At 39.3% G+C, this 23,347-nt stretch overlaps 2 protein-coding genes across 2 annotated transcripts; one reads left to right on the top strand and one right to left on the bottom strand.

The window, feature by feature from the left end:
• The first annotated feature begins 1,093 nt into the window (after positions 1-1,093).
• On the top strand, positions 1,094-13,546 carry adra1bb (adrenoceptor alpha 1Bb). The gene is made up of 2 exons (XM_053505223.1): positions 1,094-2,077; positions 11,979-13,546. The coding sequence occupies exons 1-2, from the start codon at positions 1,186-1,188 to the stop codon at positions 12,503-12,505; spliced, it is 1,419 nt and encodes a 472-aa protein (XP_053361198.1). The 5' UTR covers positions 1,094-1,185; the 3' UTR covers positions 12,506-13,546.
• Positions 13,547-14,306: 760 nt separating this feature from the next.
• On the bottom strand, positions 14,307-20,652 carry eif4ea (eukaryotic translation initiation factor 4ea). Its single transcript, XM_053505226.1, has 8 exons — positions 20,566-20,652; positions 19,592-19,695; positions 17,755-17,850; positions 16,646-16,709; positions 16,417-16,530; positions 16,149-16,288; positions 15,928-16,042; positions 14,307-14,938 (listed from the first exon to the last, which is right to left on the bottom strand). The coding sequence occupies exons 1-7, from the start codon at positions 20,581-20,583 to the stop codon at positions 15,928-15,930; spliced, it is 651 nt and encodes a 216-aa protein (XP_053361201.1). The 5' UTR covers positions 20,584-20,652; the 3' UTR covers positions 14,307-14,938.
• Between the last annotated feature and the right edge of the window lie 2,695 nt (positions 20,653-23,347).

The following is a 23,347-nucleotide window of genomic DNA, read 5'->3' as shown; positions in this document are numbered from 1 at the left end:
TCAAACAATTTGGGAACGGAGCGTCAGTTAGTCCAACCTGCATGTCTGCATGAACTGTGCAAAGAAACTGGAGACCCCAGAGGAAACCCACCAAGCACGGGGAGAACATTTAAACAGTGCTAACTTTATTATCATTATTATACACTGTAAACCCTAATGCTCAAAGTAATTAAACATATTGAGTACTGTTAACTTAAATAATTACAATTAGTTCAAATTAATAGACCTTGATGAGTATTTAGAACTTTTTGGTATTTATGAGTTTGTAGAAATGACACTTTTCAAGCTAGCTGAACAAATTTTATTTTATGTATCTTTTAAGTACTTAAGTAACAGTAACTGTCACCTTAAAGTTCCACCAACTTAAAATCTTTCAGACTAGCGATTTTGTGTCTGACGTCATCAGGGCAATAGGGCACTGGTGGCTCAGTGGTAGGTGTATCACCTGCCATGCGAAAGGCCCGGGTTCGATTCCCAACAACTGGATGAAGTGCCTGTCCCAAGACCAGATAAAATGGAAGGGTTCAGGAAGGGCATCTGGTGTAAAACCTGTGCCAAGCTTGTGTGCGGGACAGATTGTCTGCTGTAGCAACCCCTTCCCAGGAGACCAACAACAATTTATTTGATTTGCAACAACTAAAAAAATGAGTACAACAAACTCAAAAACTCATAGTTCCATTTACTTAAAACTGGAAACATCATTACTTAAAAAAATTGATGTAACTGATTACCTCAAATTTTTTGAGTTTTGCCAACTTATTCGGGTTTACTACAGTAATTTATAGTATAGGGGGATTGTTATACTTTAAAGAAAGGTTTAAAGATTTTTATTTTACTTTTCAACTAAAGATAAACATTAAACACAGTGTGAAGAAAAGAAAGGGTTTAAAAGAAAGTTAGAATAAGGGGGGGGGGTGCAAAATGTTCACAAACGTTTCATCTTCAGTTCGCACATCAGCGCACGCCTCTAACACACTGCTCAGATGATCATGGAAATACCCCCGACACACACACACACACACACGTGCGGAAAAGTGGGAGGAGGGAGTGACCCGGAGCGCATCAGGGATCCCCGGGCGCAGTGAAGCTCACACCCTCAGAGTCTCTCTCTCTCTCTCTCTCTCTCTCTCTGCTACAGTTGTAATCTTTCCCACCGTGAAGGAGAGATGACGATGTCTCGCAGCCATGACTCCCGAAAATGACTCGTGCGCGCTGCTGAACGGCAGTGCCGGGTGTCCCGCGAGCGGCGCGCGCCACCCGCCCGTGCAGCTGTCCCGCGCGCTGCCGCTGGGCTTGGTCCTGGGAGCGCTGATCGTCTTCGCGGCGCTCGGCAACGCGCTGGTGGTGGCCTCGGTGCTGCGGGACCGGCGGCTGCGCGCGCCGACGCACTGGCTGATCGCGAACCTGGCGGCGGCGGACCTGCTGCTGAGCGCCGCCGTGCTGCCGGTGTCGGCGGCGCACGAGGTCCTGCAGCGCTGGGCGTTCGGCAGCGTCTTCTGCGACGTGTGGGCCGCGCTGGACGTGCTGTGCTGCACGGCGTCCATCCTCAGCCTGTGCGTCATCTCGGTGGACCGGTACGTCGGCGTCAGCCGGCCGCTCGCCTACTCCCGGATCGTGACGCGCCGCCGCGCCGCGCTCGCCGCGCTCTCGGTCTGGCTCGCCTCCGTGCTCATCTCCGTCGGCCCGCTGCTCGGGTGGAAGCAGGCGCGCTCGCCGGACGCCGCCGCCTGCGACATCACCGAGGAGCCGTACTACGCGCTCTTCTCCTCGCTCGCGTCCTTCTACATCCCGCTCGCCGTCATCCTCGCCATGTACTGCCGCGTCTACATCGTGGCCAAGCGCACCAGCCTGAGTTTGCAGCTGGGCGTCCGGAAGGAGAGGATCAACTCCACGGAGGTCACGCTGAGGATCCACCAGGGCTCGCGAACGCGCGAGGAGCCCGGGCATCACCCGCGCAGCGCGCACTCGATCACCGCGCTCAAGTTCTCGCGGGAGAAAAAAGCGGCCAAAACGGTGGGAGTGCTGGTCGGAGCCTTCACCGCCTGCTGGCTGCCCTTCTTCATCACCTTACCCATCGGTATGTGGCATCATCATCATCATCATAATAATAATAATAATAATGTGCGCTCACTGCATAATGCTTGGCTCTTGTTCTGGGTATTACTGTAGGAGAGACAGAGTTCAGGTTTGGTTATAACTGACTGCATCATTTTTTTAGCAGGTATTATAAAGAGTTATAGCGTTATAATTGGCAGCACGTGGCCTACTGGTTCTGTTCTGTGTGTGTGTGTACTCCACTACATACTCCGGTTTCCTCCCACTGTAATAACAACATCTCAACATGCTTGGTTCGTGCTCTGATAGAACAGAGTCAGGTTTTGGTTCTAATTGATTACACTAAGACTTTAGCAGGTATTAGTCATAGTCATAGTATGCTAATAGACAGCACGATGGCTTAATGGTCTGGTGGATTAATGGTCTTGCACCTTAATACTCGTGCTTGGTGAGGTTTTGTTGTCCAGGTACTCCGGTTTCCTCTCACAGTCCAAAGACATGCATATTAGGCTAATTGGCTGTAGGGTGTGAATCAGCCTGACCCCGCCTCATGCCCTAAGCCTCCTGGGATAGACTCCAGGCCCCCGTGACCCTGAATACAAGGATGATGATGAGTGTGTGAGTGAGAGAGTAGTATCAGTTATAGTATTCTAATAAGCAACATGGTGGCTTAGTGGTTAACACTGTGGCCTCGCACCTGCAGGGTCTGGATTTGATTCCCAATTCAGGTCTGTGTGCACGGAGTTTGCATACCTTCCCTGTGCTTTGTAGGTTTCCCCCAGGTACTCCGGTATGCAAATTAGGCTAACTTTGCCCGTAGTGTGTGAATGAGTGTGTGAATGTTGCCTGGAGGACTAGAGATCGTCATGTGCTAGATGGTTGGATAGCATTATAATGTATCCGAGTTGTTCACGTCGTTTTACATGTATTTAGTTTCCTAAAACACGTTCATAAGGAACTCTGCATGTTTGACAGGAAAACACTGCTATGGGTTTTACCGTAATTTTTTAGAAACTGCAAAATTTAACTCTAAATACAGTATATAGACAAATCCGTAGGATGAAGCTGTATCTTATTTCATTAATATATATATATATATATATATATATATATATATATATATATATATATATATATATATATATTGTGTGTGTGTGTGTGTGTGTGTGTGTTTATTGCTAAGGAGTTTTATCTCCCTATGGAGATCCTCTTTATGATAAGACACAGGGACTGAACCCCGGTCCTGGACAACACCTTGTCTCTCACATTTCCTCTAACACACCCAGGAAATGGTCTTGTTTGGTGGGAGTTTAATGGAATCAGATGGGTGTTTGCAGGGAAATGCAGGACATTTAGTTTAATGTAAGATAAGCAGTTGTTCAGACCCAGAGTTGGGAACCAGAGTATGATAAAGAAACATGCAGTAGTAGAGTTCAACTTTTAAGAGTTTCCCAGTGAGTCAAAAACAAACAAATAAACAAAAACACAAACAAACAAAGTAACTGACACATTTTTAGAGTGTGTGCATTAAGTTCCTGGTTTAATTGCACTCTTGGGAAGAAGAGATTAAATCCAGACGGCTGAAGCGTACTTCCGTTTCAGTAGAATGTGGGAAGCTGTAGGATGTTAGGACCCTGATAAAAATCCATGTGATTTTCACAAACCTCCAATGGAAGGACGATGCGGCGGCGCTTTAGTGCTTAAGCCTGTCCTGCTCTCTCACCTCCTCATCTGTGAACTCTGTGAACTCAAAGAGATCAGCTCCTGAAGCTTCTGAAGACCAACATCAGCACCAGTGTTCCTGTAAATAGATCCTCACGTTGTAGATCACTAACCAGCTGAGCTGAGTCTTTACCATGACGTTGACACAGCCTTGTATAGATCAACTGCATTCTGGGATTTCAAATCCATTGTTTACATCGACATCATCCCCATTAGTTGTGTGATGGATTTCTGACAGATACGACATGGAACATTGATGGAAAGTGAAACTCGAGCTCACACTGAAACTGTTTCACCTTTTATTCCTATCGGGTCAAAATACAATATTGTGAGCATAACATCTAAACACGTTTATGCAAATTTCAATTTAAACTTGTTTAATGTGTTACAGGATGGACTTGCACAATCCAAAGCGTTTTTGAAGTGAGGGTTTTTTTCCCAAATGCAGAAAGATTATTGATGGAGCGAGCATCACAATGGCGTTAACTCTACAAAACGTTTTCCGAGACTCGACCCAGGAGGGTTTCTAATAAACTACGATTCTGCGTATGTTCAGTCATTTGCAGCTGGTTTCAGTGTAGAGGTTTCATGTTAAATGTTAAATGTTGTGAATAACCAGCATGTGTTTCGACTCTTTTGTGAAGTGTCTGGACGCACACTGAGCACTAGAGGACTTCATTACTCTGTTAGCAGGGATTCTCTTTTGAAATTGTTTTTTTTTTTTCACTTGGTCTGTGCTCAATCTGCGCCGGATATCCGGTTCCAGATCACAGCGAGAGTAATGGAGAATTCATGGTGTCGACCCTCTGCTCTGGTCGTGAGGAAGCCCATGGAGGAAAACTAAAAGAGGGCCAGAGAGGGCTTTTATTTTCCCCTCCGCTTCCTTTTTTCACCCTGCAGGGCCTCGGCTCTGTGTGCTGCGTTGATCCAGCTGTGCTCCAGAGGGGGGAAGCAGCGTGTGAGAATTGAGATGTTTAGGATCGCGTGGTTATTATAAATGCATTAACATCACAGCCATTCTTCTGTAGGCCGAGGTCACGACCCCGGGGCCACAGTGCAGCTGGATTGGCTCTTAATTAGACAAGTTTTCTCAGAGTTAAGAGCAGACCTCTGCACCGGGTCCTGGGATTTCCTGAGTCGTAGCATGGCGCTTTATCTTGCCCGAGATTGGGATTGGGACGATAAGATACATTCATGGAGTTGATAAACATCCACCAAATCCGCTCACAAGTTTCCATTTTTAAACCTGATCACACGTAGAAGGGTAGCAGCGCTTCATGTTTTTAATTAGAGAAACTGGAACATCGTGATAAAAGGAAACGTTAAATAATTCAGGCTTAAATTGCTAACCGTGACATTAAAGTCAGGTTTATGGCTACATATGAGCTCTGTGGACTTAAATCTATCATTATCGTAGTTGTTATTGTAACAGAATCTCTTAGTGATTCAGTGATTAATTGCTTAAAGCAGAGTTACAACCACCCTTACAGCCCTGAAGCTGATTATTTTTCTATAAAAAGTATAATACACCGCTTTTTTTTCGTTTATTGTTACGCGTGATCAAGAAACCACCAAAGCTTTGTGACAAAGTGCTGATACTGGAGACTCCTTCCATACAAGTTCCATAAAAACAGTTCTCCTTACAAGACCTGGCGTAGGTTGTTGCTACAAAAACAACAACGTATTATAGCTGCTGTAGTAGAAAAGTAATAATAATAAGAAGAAGAAGATAAAGAACTGTTGACCAATTCAGTTTAAACTCTGGTAGAAAAATAATTAAGTCCTGAGCGTTTGTTATCCCGAGAAAATATTTAAAATATATTTGGAAAAATCCAATAAAACATTTCTTAATAAAAAAATTTTAGTTGCAGCTTTACAAAACCAATATCCTCAATCCAGACCGTCTCGGTTCACACCTGTCCAAACAAACCAGGTTTTGATTCAACGAGAAAGAATCCTGCATAAATAAACACACCCCAAAGAACTGTCTGCTCTCTAGGAACTATAATTTATTAACTCTTAGATTTTCACATGCACATACATGCTGAACAAAAAGGTTTTATCGCTGACTTTTTCAGACTGACCTTTAAAGGAAGCAAACAAGCGAAAGATATACACTCTGTACCATAACATCCTGTTTTACTTATTGGTCAGCGGCCAGCGTGGTGCGAACCTATTGTCTTTTTGGACAGCATGTGGAGTTAGTGGGTCATATTTCATAAACTCGAGATAGTACGAACGTAGAAACTTGCAGACCCCGTGTGTACGTTCTTTACTCGTAGCATGCTAATCCATCTTCCCCTCCAAAGCATGAACAAAGCTCAGAAGTTTATGCTTTGTCCTAAAACGGCTTCAAGCACAAACAACTTCAGGCTCTAAACACACAATAATGATAAAAAATAATCAGCACACAATGTTGTGTGTATTGCACAACACAAGACTATCAACAATTTGAATCAGGGTTTAATCGCTCATTCGATTCAGGCACAGAGGCATCTGTAGGTCATTATTCTTACACAACATATTGTGAAGCCTTATTACATTCTGAAATACAAGCTGGAAAAAAGCAAGAAAATCATGATGTATTCCCCAGGCCTGCACCAGGAGTGGAGGAGGTACAGCTTAAATATCAAATCACGGAATTTAAAATATTAAAACACATGATATCTGTTTCAATATTAAAAAAAAAAACTGCTAGCAAAATAAAAATGTTGTATTTTAAAATCCCTTTAAATTAATTTCGAGAATAGCTGATAATAGAATATGTTTCTGTCATAACATTTATTACTCAGACAAAACATGGTATCAGTGATAAAGTGTCTCATCCAGGTGGAAAAGTGACTTTTCAGACAGGATCATACAGTATAACGCAATTTTTACATAATACTCAGTGCTTCTTATCTCCTTATAACGGGAATTTTTGAAATGCGTATTGGTAGCTATTAGCAGGTGCTAGCACTGCGGGTTAGTGCCATTTAGCAAGTAAACACCCCGCCATTTTAGTAATCATGGATCAGTGGAACGGGCAATAAAATGTATTTCTAGTTTTATTGGATTGTAAAAAAGTTCCTGTTTTTTTTGTGTCGGTAACAAAGAAACACATTTGCTAAATACATTTTCATCACCTTTTATGTTTTAAAGTCTGTAACTTTTTTGAATTCAAATCTTTCAACGATCTTAACTGTCATTTAGATGAAACTTGGCCGATTCAGATTTCACAAGAAAAACATAAACCTGAAAAAGTGTATTATTCTGAAATGAAAATTTGTTAAAATATTGCAACATGAATTTGTTACGGATCATGGTTACGGACACTACAGATTTTTTGCTTTAGAATATTGTAAAGCACTGAGGTTGCCCTGAAATTTTAATAGTGTAAGTGTTTACAATAATTACTGGGCAGACTACAAATTTGTTTGACATTTAAGTAAATAAACTATAGTTTTCTATGTTTTATGGTCACATAATATAAGGTTTGTGTCTAATACAGGTGGTGTGCTTCTAGAAGCTTACACCAATTTCAGTATCAATACCCATAAAGAAATATGAATAATTTGCATTTAAAAAATGTATTTTGATGCAAGACTTTCCAAAAAAGCTAAAGTTAGGATCTTAAAAATGTTTAGTGAAGAGATTGGTACACTGATACTGTACACGTGTTTCTTCACTTCTTCAGTAGCTCTAAAGTGAACTGTGTCCCTCCATCAGACTAACAGCCGTTTAGCTACTAACCTAGCGCGTCCCTTTGTTCTTTGACCCAGAAATCAGTTTTGGACGGAAGCTGAGGTTCGACTGAAGGGTTAGCCATTATATAACAGCGCCTGAGTCTTGGAGCATGTTTACAAAACACATTTCAGCATGGTGTCTATTGGCACTGGATTTAATACTGATCCTCACTTGAGACAAAAAATTCACTTACTTTAAATGTCAAAATCTTTCAAACTGATACGGGTAAGCTCAGCCCTGCGCATGTACCGCGTAAGGTACATTCTGATTAATTCTGATCTGATCCTGCTTAAGTTTATAGACTTTACAGCTCACAATATGTTGATTTTTTTTTTTTTTTCTAAATTACGGCAGTGTGAGAAGACTGATGCTCTATCAGTGTTTCTTATTGCTTCAGAAAACACAGCTTAAAAAAGAGAAACAGAAATATGTAAGACAGTCTAGCGACTTAGCCCTGAGTCACACCGAAGTTTATTTGACCTCTGAGCCAAATCCCACGCTTTTCCTCTCGAGCTTGCGAATGCCGTGAGTCTGTGCTGCTGCTGCTGCTCGTGCATGTTAAAAGCCTCTCTCTCTTAGGAACGGTGCTACACATCCGACATCCATCCAACTACTTATTACGGAGATCCAATGAAAGAATAAAAGACAGAGAGATCAAAAAGAACAGCACGACACACTTTACACAGCTGGAAGTCCTCAGTTGATTTTATTATTATTATTATTATTATTATTATTATTTTTAATGGTAACAGCTGTAGGACTGGAGCCCCAGCAGGAACCACGATGTTGTATGAAGTTGTCATGATGACGGAATAAATTTGATTAATGAGGCTCGGGTGGCATTAAACAATCGACCCCAAAACAATGTCGCAAATAAAACCACAAGACAACAGAACACCATCATTAACTTAAAAAGGAAACCTTGTTATCAGCAGGTTGGATGACTTAATTAAAAAAATATCACTAGATATTGTTTTGTATTAAGGTTGTATTTTCTACATTTTGTTCGTTCTAAAAGCATTTTACCGAACAACAACAGAAAAGTAAACTCGTAACTACTAAAACTAATTAACGTTCTGACAACCAAATGACAACCTCCTGCTGCGGCTGGAAAGAAAATGGATTCATGATTTTTTTCTTCAGCATACATATTTAATTTGTTCCAGAGGTGAAATTTCGTGTTGTTAAACTCATTGTCCCAGAGGAAATAATGTAAATGCAGATAATCCTGTATCAGCCTTCCAAAAATGTTACCAATATTATACATTTTCAAAACTATAATCATATTTTTAAATCTAAAAACAATCAAAACTTTTAGTAAAGACATGTAAATGAAGTAAAATATGAAATAAATAGACATTAAACCTCACTTAACCTTAAGTTATGATTTCTCCTGGCACCGGCTGTTTTAAAAACCAAAGTAAAAGCAGCTCAATTTTCCATTTAATTAAATTTTATTTGTGTAGCGCTTTTAACAATTGACATTGTTTAGATTTAGACACTCTCTTGAATTTCTCCTTGCTACCGTATTTGATAACATCCCTGTGACCCGTGGTGCCATGTCTTCACTAAATCTTACACAAAATGCAAAAACAACCACAAAAAATGTATGTAAATGTAATATGTAAACTCGCTTCGCTTAGCTTTCTACTGACGCAAACACATTTTGAGCGGCTCCCAGGCGTGCGCGCGACTTAGCCAGCAAAAAAAAGGGAAAGAAAAAGAAAATAAGAAGAAAGCTGTCCAAACCCGCCTGTCCCTCTTTGGAAAAGTAATTACCCCTAAACCTAATAACTGCTTGTCCTTATCCTTGGGGTTAACAACTGCAATCAATTAAAAACTTTGTGATACCTGCCAGTGAGTGTTTCACGTCACTGTGGAGGAATTCTGGTCCGCTCTTCTTTGCAGAATTGTGTCACCCACATTGGAGGGTTTTCGAGCATCATGAACGCCCTGTTTAAGTTCATCTCAATCATTGACTGGGCTAACGTTCTAATACATTACTGTCCTCATAGTAACAAGAATTAGGTCTAATTATTTACAGTATGAATGTTATTATTTAACCGAGAAACGTATTATTCATGATAAGGTTTTTTCCTGAGAAGATATTTATGGAAGAAGACTACAGTTTAAGCGCTTTCAAGACAGAAAAATGTACACAAGCTGTGTTTTGGTTTTGCCGTAGTAACTATGATAGAGATGAAAGGATCATTTATAGCAGTAGTGAGAACAGAAACTACATGTAACTTATTTATTTTGAAAAAAAAATCATGATTTATATTCTTTTAATCATTGGCAAACTGCTGAGGAATAAAAGGAGGATAAAACACTCGAGGATGTGCCGTGATGGGAAAATAATCAACTTCAGGATGGTCACAGTAACCCTGCCTCATCGCACCATGCTGCTGGGGATAATTTTTTCCTAAAACAGCAGGACAGAGAGGGTTCTAGTCCATGATGGGGACATTAATGGAAGGAGTCTCCAGTGTCAGAGCTTTGTATCGGTCAGAGGTTAAGCTGTTTTCCGACACTTTCAGCAGTTAGAGAAGTTGTTGTAGCAGAAACATAGGCTACAGGTTGGTGTGTGTGTGTGTGTGTGTGTGTGTGTGTAATCAGAGACAAGGGAAACTTCTTTTTTTATCCTAAGCCCCACCCATCTAATACATGAGTTAGATTTCCAGCCAACTCAATTGTACCTTATATGTTTAGGTGCAAAAGTTTGTACCCCCTTGCATGTGGTGTTTTCCCTACGCTTCGGTATATCCTGTAAAGAAACACGAGTAACCTTTTCTTTATTTTGTAACGACGTTGATTATGAAATGAAGGTCTGATCTTTGGATTAACATGGAAAGGAAATCTGGGTAATTATCAAAGAAAGGAGGAGTTTCCTGACACACAGACCGTAAATCTCTCTCTCTCTCTCTCTCTCTCTCTCTCTCTCTCTCTTTCTCGCTCTCTCAATGACTCACACACACACACACACACACACACAATGCCCTTAAACATGTAATAATATAACAGTATACAGTCAGTAATGTGTAAATTAAAATGTTAAAATTGACCCCAAACTATTTTAAGTTATCAAATATTATCCTTTATGAAGTATTTTAAAAATTTCATAAGAACATTTTCATTTTATTAGACTCTCGGTTCCATTCAGAGCATCTGTAAATGCATTTAATGCAGTTGTGGTTTAATGTTATGGCCTTTTTAAAAGTGTGTGTGTCTGGAACAAAACGAGTGTTAACATCATGGATTGCTTCACTTATTTTTAGCTTTTTGGGTTTAAATGTTATGATTAATATTTTCACCCTGTATCAGAATCAGGAACAATCAGGAAAGAAAACAATTTTATTTAAATATAAAGATTGTGACTGAACCCTGTCCTGGTTTATATAAAATCTCTACAAGGGACGACTCTCAAGTCCAACCAGCTGAATGAAGGTGTAAAAGCGATTAACATTTCCTGAATAATTCGAGCACAGTACAGTGAAAACATTTGAACGTCTGTCCGTGAATGACGGCTTGGAGGTGGCTTGGAGCTCACTGCAGTCGTTCCCGTGTTCAGAGAGTAAAACGCATGATAACTTGTTGTGAAAGAGACACATCTGTCTGTGTGAACTGTACACACAATCATTCACCATTACAGGAACTCGTCAAGGAACTATCGTCACACCCCCGTACAGTCCTGACCTCGCTTCAAGACATTTCCACATGTTTGGGGAATTAAAGGAGTTCCTGGGAGGCCGGGATTTCAGACATGAAATCGCTGGGATAATGCATTGGTGTAGCAGAGGATTATATAGAAAAATGAGAAGAGTTTTCCCTCTCAGAACTGTTCTGTTATTTTGCATTTTATTAAAAGTCCTGCTTGATTTAAACAATGTCGCCATCTCCTGGACGTGATATGAATTGCATGAATAAAGACATGGCACAATGTACAGTATACTGTACAGTACTTAAAGTGAGGTTTGTTAAAGAGCAAACAAGGACTGACCAAGATTAAATTTGGCTTTAAATGTCTTGGGTTGTGTTAAAAAATACAGATTGAAAAATATTTCCCAGGACTTCTGGATTAATAGTTTGGTATGAGGGCGGTTTGTGATGTCAGTAAATAAAATATCGTAGACCAATCACATTAGAGTTCTTTTTAGCTTCTTTAATTTTTCCCTTATGATTCCTGGCTTTTGTCACCAGACTGTAATTGTGATCCGAGAGCAGAAAAGTGTGGAATGGTCGTTGATTGTACGTTGTAGACCTTTGATTTGAAGTTAGAATATTCTAAACATCTTTTTAAAGGACTACACAGAGTCCTGATTGCTTGTTGTTCCCTTGAGGTGTTTCCCTGTCCATCTGAGCACTCCATTAGAGATACAACTCTACGGCTGAACACTTTAATTACCTGTAACCACCCGAAGAACCTTTAAGGAACCCTCTTCTTTTCAGTGATTCCACATTGTGTTCTTTTCTTCCAGTTTCCTTCAACACTCATCTGCGTCCCCCAGAAAGCGTCTTCAAGTTCGTCTTCTGGCTCGGTTACTTCAACAGCTGCGTGAACCCCGTCATCTACCCGTGTTACAGCCGGGAGTTCCGCCGGGCGTTCGCTCGGATCCTGCGGTGCCGGAGGCGTCGGTCACTGTGGAGGACGTTTCCCCCTCACAGCGCCTCCTCCTGCCAGACCAGGAAGGACTCCAGAGACTCCATGGAGAACTACAGCAGCTTTGAGTACGGCAGCCAGAGGATGCTGTCCTTCTCCAGCCCGTGTCTCAGTCCCGGCTTTCACAGCAAGAGTCAGTTTACATTCTCGGAGCATGGACACTTTCATGCACGGAGCAGAAACAACTCAGTTTTGGTGGAGAATTTTACAGATCGGCCTCTGGAGCCCGTCAGAGAGGACACGGCGCTCGACAACGGACAATTAAATCCGATAAATGCAGAGACGTTCTCTGAGAGTGACGCAAAAGACAATCAATCAATCGGAGGAGAACATCATTGTTCTTAAATGTAGCAACTAATAAACTGATCATTTCCTGTTTACTTATTATTGCTTTAAATATACATCAATGAAATGTCCAAATTTACCTCGAATGTAACTACGTACAGTAGATTGTGTTTCTTTAAGACATTTTCTGTTTCTTTATAAATTCTACCAGCATCGTCATTCCTTCGCACTTGTTAACTGTTGGTCACAGTATAAATGCCCTCTTTCCCAAACTGAACTTTAATTTCTCCAAGATTTGCAAATAGTTCTCAAATTTCCCTCCTACAGATGTTCATATGTTTGTTTGTTTTTTCCAGCATTTAATTTGCTGTGCCACGCCCACAAAACTCCATAAAAGGCAAAAGATACAAAATGGCGACAAAACAAAGGGATCAAAGGGTTAAAGTCTCAATCAATTGTATTTTAGTCTTGCAGGTCATTAATACAGAGGGAAAATACAAGTTTCACAAAGTAGAACAAGTTTATTTAATTGGGTTGTAAATGAAATAATCAAAAGCTTATTAAAATTCAATTTGTATAATGTGATTAATTGTAAATAAAATCTCTCAGAATTTTACACAAATACAGGATGAAAGTGTAGGATGCAAAAAAATAAATTCCAACTCAAATGAATTTTTATTAATTTTTAAATAAACACTCCAAAAAAGGTCTTTGCAAATGAATTAATAAAATGAAGCCTTTTTGAAATTTGAACGTTGGTTTTTTATTTATCTTCGCTTGCTTTACTCCTGCACTGATTTTCAGAAGCTCTTTCAAACTCTGAGCTTCATTAAACACAATCTACAAGGACCACGACTGTAAAATATTACTCATCTGACTCAACCACCAAATAATCATTACATTCGTTCACAGGTGAAGCTGATGATCTTTTCTAGCCAAAGCTTTGGAAGAAAGTTCAATAGGAATTTTTCTAAAATTGCAAAAATGTTGAATGTCCAGGATGGAGAATTCTGACGGATTGTCTGGAATAAATAATGACGAGCGATGTTCATGTGTTTGTCTGGTACTTAATTAATTAATAAAGATTTCAATAAATGTGAATATGATGATTTTTATTTAGAAATGTCTTTAATTTTTTTGTTAAAATAAAAGCTAAATATTTAAATAACCATTTAAAAACATACCAAATAAATACATCTTGTATAAGTTAAATTTATTTTTATATTTATCAGAAATTTCAATCATTAATCAAATAAACTGATCAGCCGTAACAGCAGCACAGTAACATTGATTATCCATTATACTGTATACTGTATGGTGAGAGGATCATGAGCGCCTGATCCAATCCAAAAGCCAGAGTAGAATAAATCACTGGAATAAATTCACACGCGTCACTGCAGTACAGTACAAAGAGCTCGAGGTCAGGTTTATTTATTTATTTAAGTGATCTCCCATCACTATTTTCCCCCCGAGCACATTTATTCCTCAAAGATGATTCAGGTATTAATGTGTTTTATAGTTTTTAACCTAATTTTAGTAATTTCAGCTATTTCAATCTCCTTATTCATTTTCTTTGCTTGACGCAGAACAATAACTGACCCTTCTGTAACAGAGTAACGTCTCAGCCACGCCCACAGGATGTGTCGTCTGACAAATGATAATTTCTCCACTGCATCAGTTAGGATTAAATAACTTGTCACAGAACGGTTCGTATTAATCATTCCAGTGATTTTCTAATGGAAGTCTCTTAACTCTTCACTTAATTAAATCCTGGTGGTTGGCCGAGCAGCGTATAAAGTGTAAATACTTAAACATACACAAAAAAATACACACACACTTATGACAACAGAGCCTGGGTTAAGACAATGCACTGTACAAATTTATTTACACACATCTCTTATACAATGCTCATACAATTAATTTTAACCTTTATTTATTTTTTGTTTGTTTCTGTAAATCACTTTTTTTTATAACAATCTTATCAGTGAAACACAACAAAAATTCACACACAGATGTATAACACGGCAAAAAAAAAGTAAACAAAACTGCAATGCGTTATAACAAATAACACCCAAATTAATATCAGTCTAAAATAAACTAAAAATGCAAATGAAAAGAAAAAAAACAAACAAATCAGAAATAAATTAGCTTGAAAGTGTAGTATTCGCCAAAACTTCTAAATGTAACTAAAAAAATTAACAAAAGTTTTTCTTTTAAAAAACAATAACACAATGAGACTCATTTCAAAAGTAATAATACACAATAATGCCTTAAAAAATGAGTGGGTATAAAGAGAGAGAGAAAAAAACAATCAAATGGTTTAGCATTTATAAACTGTACAGCTGTATAAGACATCAGGTTTTTATATAATGAATGAACGACTGAGAATTTGTACACATCTGGTTTTGATTCGCCAACTTTGCTGTTAGATTAAATTTTAGGGTGATTTTTCATTTTGTTTCTTTATTTATTTTAACAGGACCACTGCAGTTTCTGTAAAAAGAAAAAAAGACAAAAAAATGTAACATTACTGGAGTGAACAAAATGCAGGAAATAATAATAAAATTAAAATAAACTTAACTAAACTGTTTCTACATGCATGAAAAGTGATAAAGCAACTACCACATGACCTACAAATAAATAAATAAATGAATATAACCACTGGATTCCAGATTTTTCGTTTCCCAGCAGGAAACCTTATAAATTCTTCTCACTGATATTTTAGCTCCATCTTCACTACATATCCTCCCTACATAGTGTGTAAGACATAATCAGACTCTGCGTGTAAGCATAGTAAACTAATAAACAGATTTAAATTTGAGCGCACTCGATTTTATTTCTTTACATTGCGATTTTCGTTTTGGTTCAGCAGCTCTGATGTTTTATTGTCTCTTTTTTCGTTACTACGTAACGTTTTTTTTAATCGCACAGCTTTACTTTTCACTAATAACGTGACTGTATGTAAGTCGCTCTGGATAAGAGCATCTGCGAAAAGCTTCAATGTGAAATGTAAATGTATTTACTTTTTATAATATTTATTATAAAAGAATTATAAATAGTTATATTAAACATAAAATCTCTCTTACGATGCAGCAGCTGTAAACCGATAACAGGAGATTATTATAAAACTGAGCTGCTGGTAAAAAAAACTGAATCAACATTTTTTTGACCAATCAGAATCCGGGGGGGTTGCAAAAGAAGGAGCGAGAGGAAGCAAACAAGAGATAGATACTAAGTAAGATAGAAAGTGAGAAAGAGTGACAGCAAAAGATAGAGAGACTGAGAAGGCAAGAGAGTAAAAGCGAGATAGTGAGAGAAAGAGAGAGCAAGCAAGACAGAGTGATCGACGGAGAGAAGCGAGAGAAAGTAAGAAAAAATGAGAGCAAGCAAGAGAGAGAGACAGAGGGAGCGGGGTAGAAGAAGGAGGGAGAGAGTGAGGGCAACCAAGCAAGAGAGGGAGGGAGAGAGAGAGAGATACGCACTTAGACGACAAACTTGTTCTTGGTTGTGGAGCCGCTCTTCGTGGCCGTGTCTGCGTGAGACTGGTACCCAATGATGACTTTAGCTGGAACGCCTAACCTTTCCTTATACACACGCCTAGGAACACACACACACATTACTCATCTTGTTTTCATAACTGTAACTCTCTGGAGGGCTATGATTGACACTCAGGTGGGCGGGGCCATCGCGTCCTGTCCCTTACCCTATGTGCATGATGGCGTCTTTGTTCTCGTAGTCTGTCGTCCATATGGCGATTTTGTCTCCTTTGGTTCGGATGTTGACGACGGCGCCGCACACGTCATCGCTGTGATCGTCGAACGCCTCGCCCACCAGACACAGGAGCTGAAACACACACCGCATTCATAAACCTCTCGCTCTCTTCTCACTGTTGTCTGACTGTGTGTGTAAAAGAAAAGTCATGCAAGAGCCTAAGAGTGAGAGAACACACACACACACACACACACACATACCGTCTCGAGCCAGAAGCGGTCTAAATCGGCTCTGCGCTGCTGTTTGGTCAGAGTGATGAGCCAGCGTCCGCCACGTTTATTCCTCTCGTCCTCCCACATGGGCTCGATTCCGTCCTGTGCCGCGAAACACACACAACATTAAGGAAAAGACAAGGTGCATTATCGTGTTCAATAACAGAATGAAAAAAAGTAAAGCTTATAGTAATTATTATAACGTAACGGTGCTTACCTTAAACAGTGAGTAATCACATCCCGACATCAGGTTACTCGAAAGCTGGATGTGATTGTAAAGCCTGAGGAGGTGACATGAGACATGAGACAGTACACATTTTCAACACAATTCTTAATTAATAAACTGTTCACATATAAATATGAGGCGATTTTAGGAACATAGCGGACGCTCGAGCTCTCTCAGTGTGTAATTAATAGAGCGCCCACTAGTGGGAGAAACATTTAACGCTGCGTTCGTCTGAACTTGAATAATACAGTTAGTGATGATGATGATGATGATGACGATGATGTCATCATGATCTCTGGAACGAGGAGGAGACTGTCCCCGGGTTCCTGAGGAGGAATATTCCAATTTTAAAAAGCGCTTTCTTGAAAATTTAGTCTAACGCATCAACTAAACCTCACAAATCACAAACCTCGCGGTTCGGATTGAGCGACTGTTTTTTGTTTTTTTTTGGATCAGCATAAAAATTATTTTACTTTTAATGCAGAACTTTTTAGAAATTATAGAAGAGATAAAGTAAGAAACTTCAGGCCATTGTTTTATATAAAAATAACTTTCAGGATGATTAATGTTTAAATGAAGTCTCAGAGTAAAATATTTAATTACAGTTGTTTAAAAGAGGGTGGTACTTACCACCGTTTAAACAAAAGTGCATGAAACTAAATAAATAGGTACAGAAGCAAATAAATGTATAAATAATCTGACTTTTTTTATCAATTGAGCTAAAAAAAAGTGTTCAACAAATTACTTTTTATTTTAAAAATAATGTGTATACTGTAATTGTGAGTTCTAGTAGTAATAATATTTGACTTTTTCTTTTTTTTTTTATTGGAGAAGCCGAGGTTAAATTTCAAAACAGTGAATCGATTCAGTGAATCAAAAACAGAATTCTACTGACTCACTTGACTTGATGAATCGAATCGACCAACATACTGTAACAGTGATTAAACTGTATAATCGATTTCCTCGCACAGCTCTGTCTGAGGTTTTTTTTTGCTCAGGTCAGGGGTCAGGGGTCAGGGGTCACCTGCACTCTGATACCTGACCAGGAACGACTCTCAGCTTCAGGACGCTGATGCAGAATGTGCGGTGTAGTGACTTACGCCCAGAAGTCTTCCACCGTGTCGAACTTGGAGATAAGTCGCAGGTTGGCTTGCCAGGTTTTACTTTTATCGTTCTTGAAGAACCACAGAGCCCATCTGAGGGGGAGAAAAGGCACAACACGCATCGTCACGCACCCATTTACCTTCACACATCAAATGACTTTCAGCAGCACTGCTACATTCTCCTTTTAAATCTCTCTGTGTCTCTCTCTCTCACACACACACACACACACACACACACTAGTATATCTAGTTTACAAACCATCCTGACTCCAGGTCGCCTCTGACTTATGAACAAATTCTGTTCCAGAATCATGTTTGTAAGCCGGATTTGTTTTTAAATCCGACAAAGTGAGTCTTATACGCCTTTGACACACGAATATACAATGTAAGGCACACCGATCCATCCGACTAAATCTCTGTCCCCTTCACCGACCCAGCCATCAAGTGGCCAAAAACTGTAACCACGCCCGAGGAAAAGAATCTCACAGTGAAATGCAACAGTGTTGTCTCAGCGCCGCTAAATCGCGAGGGGATTCATGGACATCATTTTGTCTCAGAGCAGAGTTTTCCACTATATTGGACTGTGAACTGTGTTTTGTTGAGGATTTTCTGAAATTAGTATTATTCACTATAGGGACAGCTTTACAGGACAGGCATTTCCATCATCGTGCTCCCGGACTGATTCATTGAAACTGGTGAGGCCGACTTATTTCTCATTTCTGCACACACACATAATATACCAGATTTTTGACATTTCATACATTCATTCACTCACTGAGGACATTCTAAATTATTGTAAATATTGATATCTGGTGCACTGAAGGGTCTATTTTCTTTACAACTCGTGAGCTACAGTGCGTCCGTGATTTGTTAATAGAACCGCGTTCAGTTCATATCTGTGGAAGTTCGTAACTCTAATGTTCATAAGTCAAGGACTATCTGTGTTAGGAACAGATCGCTTAAACTAGCAGAATCTCTCTCCCTTCCTTAAACTTTATTATTATTAAGATAACGTAAGACACCAAGAGCGACATGAGGAACTGAAAGAGGAACCGGAGTGACAAAATCAACGACTGGCTCAAACACTTCCTCGGATCGGTCCTGAGGCACATTCCTTTACAGAAACGCACAAGATGTGGTCATGCCGAGGCCTCGCATATGATGAAAAAAATAAGATGGAGAGAAACTAGAAGAAGCTCAAGATGGAGAAGGTGGAGAGAAGTATGAGGATGAGGGGAAGGATGAAAGGGGCGGGAGAAAAACAAGGAAAAGGAAAAGCAAGACAATAAAGATGGAAGAGGAAAAGATGGATAACTGTAGGAAGTAGAAGAAAAGAAATATTTGTTTGCAGGAGGACACTAAATGAACGTGAAGGATGAGACTGATGAGAAGTTTTTGAAGTAGAAAATAAAGATGATTAAAGAAGGAGGAGAAGAATGGAGGAAGAAAAGGTGGACAAGAAGATGAAGAAAAAAACAAGAAGAGGAAAAAAACAGGAAAAATAGGACAAGAGGAGACGGAAAGATGAGAATGGGGAGACGTGAGGGTGAGAAGAAGTAGACGACAAAAAGGAGGAAGAAGGAGAAGAGGAGAACCATGAAAAAGAGAAGAAGGAAAAGGAAAGATTAAGAAGAGAGAGAAAGAAGAAAAAGTGGATCAAGGAGGAGAGTAAAATAAAAACAAAGAAGAAGAGGAAGAAATAAAGGGTGAAAAGAGGAGAAGAACAACAACAAGAAGGAGATGACGCGAAAATAACAAATGACCCGACATAATCAAGGTGTGTGTGTGTGTGTGTGTGTGTGTGTACTGATAAGCCCTGAGGTTGGCTTTCTACCTGTTTTGTAGCGGATGTTTGATGTAATCTTCAGGACTCACAACTTCTTGGCCGCTCACATCACTCTGCTCTTCTTCTGAATTCTCTGTATTCGGGGTCACTTCCTAAACAACAAAAACAAACAAACAGCGCATTAAAAAAAACTATTCTAAAAATAAAAAAAAAAAAAGGTGTGGAGCTGCAGTAGGAAAATAATTAACATGTTTATGAATTAAACCATTATTACACTATTAATAAGTATAGAATGATGTCAGCTCTAAACAATCAGAACAGACAACTCTGGGCTCCGACCAATCAGAACAGACAACTCTGGGCTCCGACCAATCAGAACAGACAACTCTGGGCTCCGACCAATCAGAACAGACAACTCTGGGCTCCGACCAATCAGAACAGACAACTGTGGGCTCCGACCAATCAGAACAGACAACTCTGGGCTCTTGTTGTGATCAGTCTTGGTTAAACACGTAGCTAACTTTAATCCTAACCCAAACCACGGGTTAAACTCTTGATTGAAAGATAAAAGATAAACTATAAATAAAGATTTAGACTAAAACACTCTAACTTTACCTGTAACCCCCCACATTAGCCTGAGCAGTTAGCTAACCCTGTAAGAGATTAAAATAAACACACAGCTCGGTGATAAAGTTAACTTTAAACTCAGTCAGGTTTATTTCACTACAGTCTAAAACTAAATAAAAATATATTTACACTAATTAATCCCAGATCTCCTAATGTCAGCTGAGTTCAGTAATCCGCCCACAGGCTAATGCTAATGCTAAAGCTAAAGGTATTTACTGTAGCCCTGCTAGCAGCTTTAACTCCGAGCTGAACATTTTCCCGACTCGCTCCGACACCGAGAGATTAAAGGTCGAGTCCCAGCACAGGCCGGTGGTCCCCGCACTTCACCCCTCTAACAGCACTAACACACTAACGCAGTGAAGACACACGCCTGTCTCTCTCTCTCTCTCTCTCACCGGTTCAGCCGTCGCCATCTTCTGACTCTGTACTGGAGGAACCCGAGTCCGGGCTGTGTCTCAAATCAACACCCGCACCGCGACAAGGGCACTAGCGCGCGCCGGCCGCCATGTTGTAGGGCGTTTACATTCAATATGGAACACTGCAGTCAGGCAGCCTGAGTCAGGCATATAATAATAATTATAATTATTATTATTATAGAATTATATTATTATGATTAAAATAAAATAATAAAACAAAGAAACTGCAATAATATTACATTATTTACAATAAAAATGGATTGAAATAAAATGAAGCTAAAAACATTCATTTATATAAGCAATAGAAATTATTTAATATTTAATAAATATATTGTATGTTTTACTGCAAATATAATAACAAATAATAATAATTATAATAATAATAATTATTATTATTATTATTATTATTATTATTATATGGTTAATGGAAAAATATATATTTTTTAAAAAGTTAGAAAAAAATAAATTAATAAAATGCAAATAGATTACATAAAATAAATAAAATTAAATAACATTAGATAAATTACAATTGAGAAAAAAAGAAATAGATTGAAATAAAACACAGTTGATGATTTTAAATTCAGTTATTCATTTATTAAATTACACAGGATATTTACTTATTTGTAAATGTATCTAGTAATTTAAATATTCCTTCAAATAATTCAACTCAATTTTATTTGTATAGCGCTTTTAACAGTTGGCATTGTCCCAAAGCAGCTTTACACAATTAAAAGAATTATTTAAGTTTGTATGGAATTTTAATCTGTATGAATCAAAATGGTCAGATCGTCCCTGATGAACAAGCCGAGGGCGACAGTGACAAGGAAAAACTCCCTGAGATGGTAATAGGAAGAAGCCTTGAGAGGAACCAGACTCAACAGGGAACCCATCCTCATCTGGGTGAAACAGAAAGCGAAAACTGATCTACATTCATACTGTGTGTTAGGTGGCAGCCAGTTTAGCATAACAGTTGATGTTAATTGATGTTAATATGGAGTCCAGGTAGTTATTGAAAACTCAGGTAGACTTGTAGGAAGTTCCAGTCCTGAACTATCGAACAGTCAAGTCTTCAGAGAAACAGTTGCCAACACCAGTCAAGGCCAGAACCATGTTTTAGGTAAAGAGAACCATCCCCAGACACCAGACGCATCCCAGAGAGACACACGGGGCATCCATTGTGTCGAGATCTTCAGCCAGAATTGCCAGGATTTCACCATAATACTCTACGTCCATGAGTCCCCCAGATCTGCTCCTTTACCTAAGGCTAATCTATTTTTAAAAATGCTTGGCTAAATAAATAGGTTTTGAGCCTGGACTTAAACACTGAGACTGTGTCTGAGTCCCAAACACTATTTGGAAGACTATTCCATAATTTAAGAAAAAGCTCTGCCCCCAGCTGTATTTTTCATAATACGCGGTACTGACAAGCAGCCTGCATCCTTTGATCGAAGTAGGCGTGGCGGATCGTAAGACACTAGCAGTTCGCTCAGGTACTGCGGCGCGAGACCATTTAATGCTTTATATGTCAAGAGTAGTATTTTAAAAACAATGCAAAATTTCACAGGGAGCCAATGGAGTGAAGATAAGATAGGGGTGATGTGCTCGTATCTTCTGGTTCTAGTGAGGACTCTCGCTGTTGTATTCTGGACTAGCTGAAGCTTGTTTATGCACCTAGCTGAACAACCAGACAGTAAGGCGTTACAATAGTCCAACCTAGAGGTGATAAAAGCATGAACTAGTTTTTCTGCATTGTTTAGCGACAATATATTTCTTATCCTGGCAATATTTCTGAGGTGAAAGAATGCTATCCTGGTGATATTATCTACATGAGCTTCAAATGAAAGACTGGAATCAATAATCACACCGAGGTCACCAAATCAAATTAAATCAAATAATATTAAATCAATTACTCTTCCGAAATGCATCTTTATATAAATGGCAGGCCATTTATATAAGCCAAATATAAGCCATTTAATAAATATATTTTACAACATGTTTGTACTTATTATTTACTTAGCAGTGATGACTCGGGAGGTTACGACTCCAGGTTTGGGGATCTTAGGATCTGGGTTCGAGCCCCACTGTGGGTGAGTTGTCACACCCCATACCCATGTGTGGATCGGATGGTCTGCTGTAGCGCCTCCTTGATGGGAGCAGCAGAAAGAATGTACTTATTATAATTACATAATTAACTTTCTTTCACCAGGTGTTAATTAACGAAGGTAATATTTGTGTGAAACTCAAACAACTGAAGATTTGTTCTGATCTTTATTACATTTTAATAATATTTATTGGGGTTATGAGGTCTGTGTGCTTGGTGTGTTTCCCTCTCCGCAGGTCCTCAGTGGACATGAAGACAAGGTGGATGTTGTTTATTTATGTTTGAGAATATGAAACTTATAGACCCTGAGGTCCGTTCTTCGTACGTCGCTTGACACATCCGAGATGAATTGACACATCTAAGATGAGATCATCGTGCTAATTACGATCCGGCTAAGTCGGTTCTTCGAGCACACCTGTTGTTGATGATTAGTATAGCTGGACTGAGTTGTCTAGGATTATTGCGCGCTCGTGCGTTGGTTTAAAAGGCGATATGCATCGACAGTAGAAACACTGATCACAAGCCCTACGATTGGTTGACGAAATGGAAAAAGAGCGGCTCAATTTTTTTAATAACACGTGTTATGCGCTGAAATGCCCCCCTGCCATGGATTGCCCCCCTATCAAATATTATATTAGAACATAAATTCATAGGTTAATG

Source organism: Clarias gariepinus, chromosome 10, assembly GCF_024256425.1.
Source record: "Clarias gariepinus isolate MV-2021 ecotype Netherlands chromosome 10, CGAR_prim_01v2, whole genome shotgun sequence".
Lineage (NCBI taxonomy): Eukaryota > Metazoa > Chordata > Actinopteri > Siluriformes > Clariidae > Clarias > Clarias gariepinus.
Note: the sequence above shows the minus strand (reverse complement) of the source record. Positions and strands in the feature narration are given on the sequence as shown.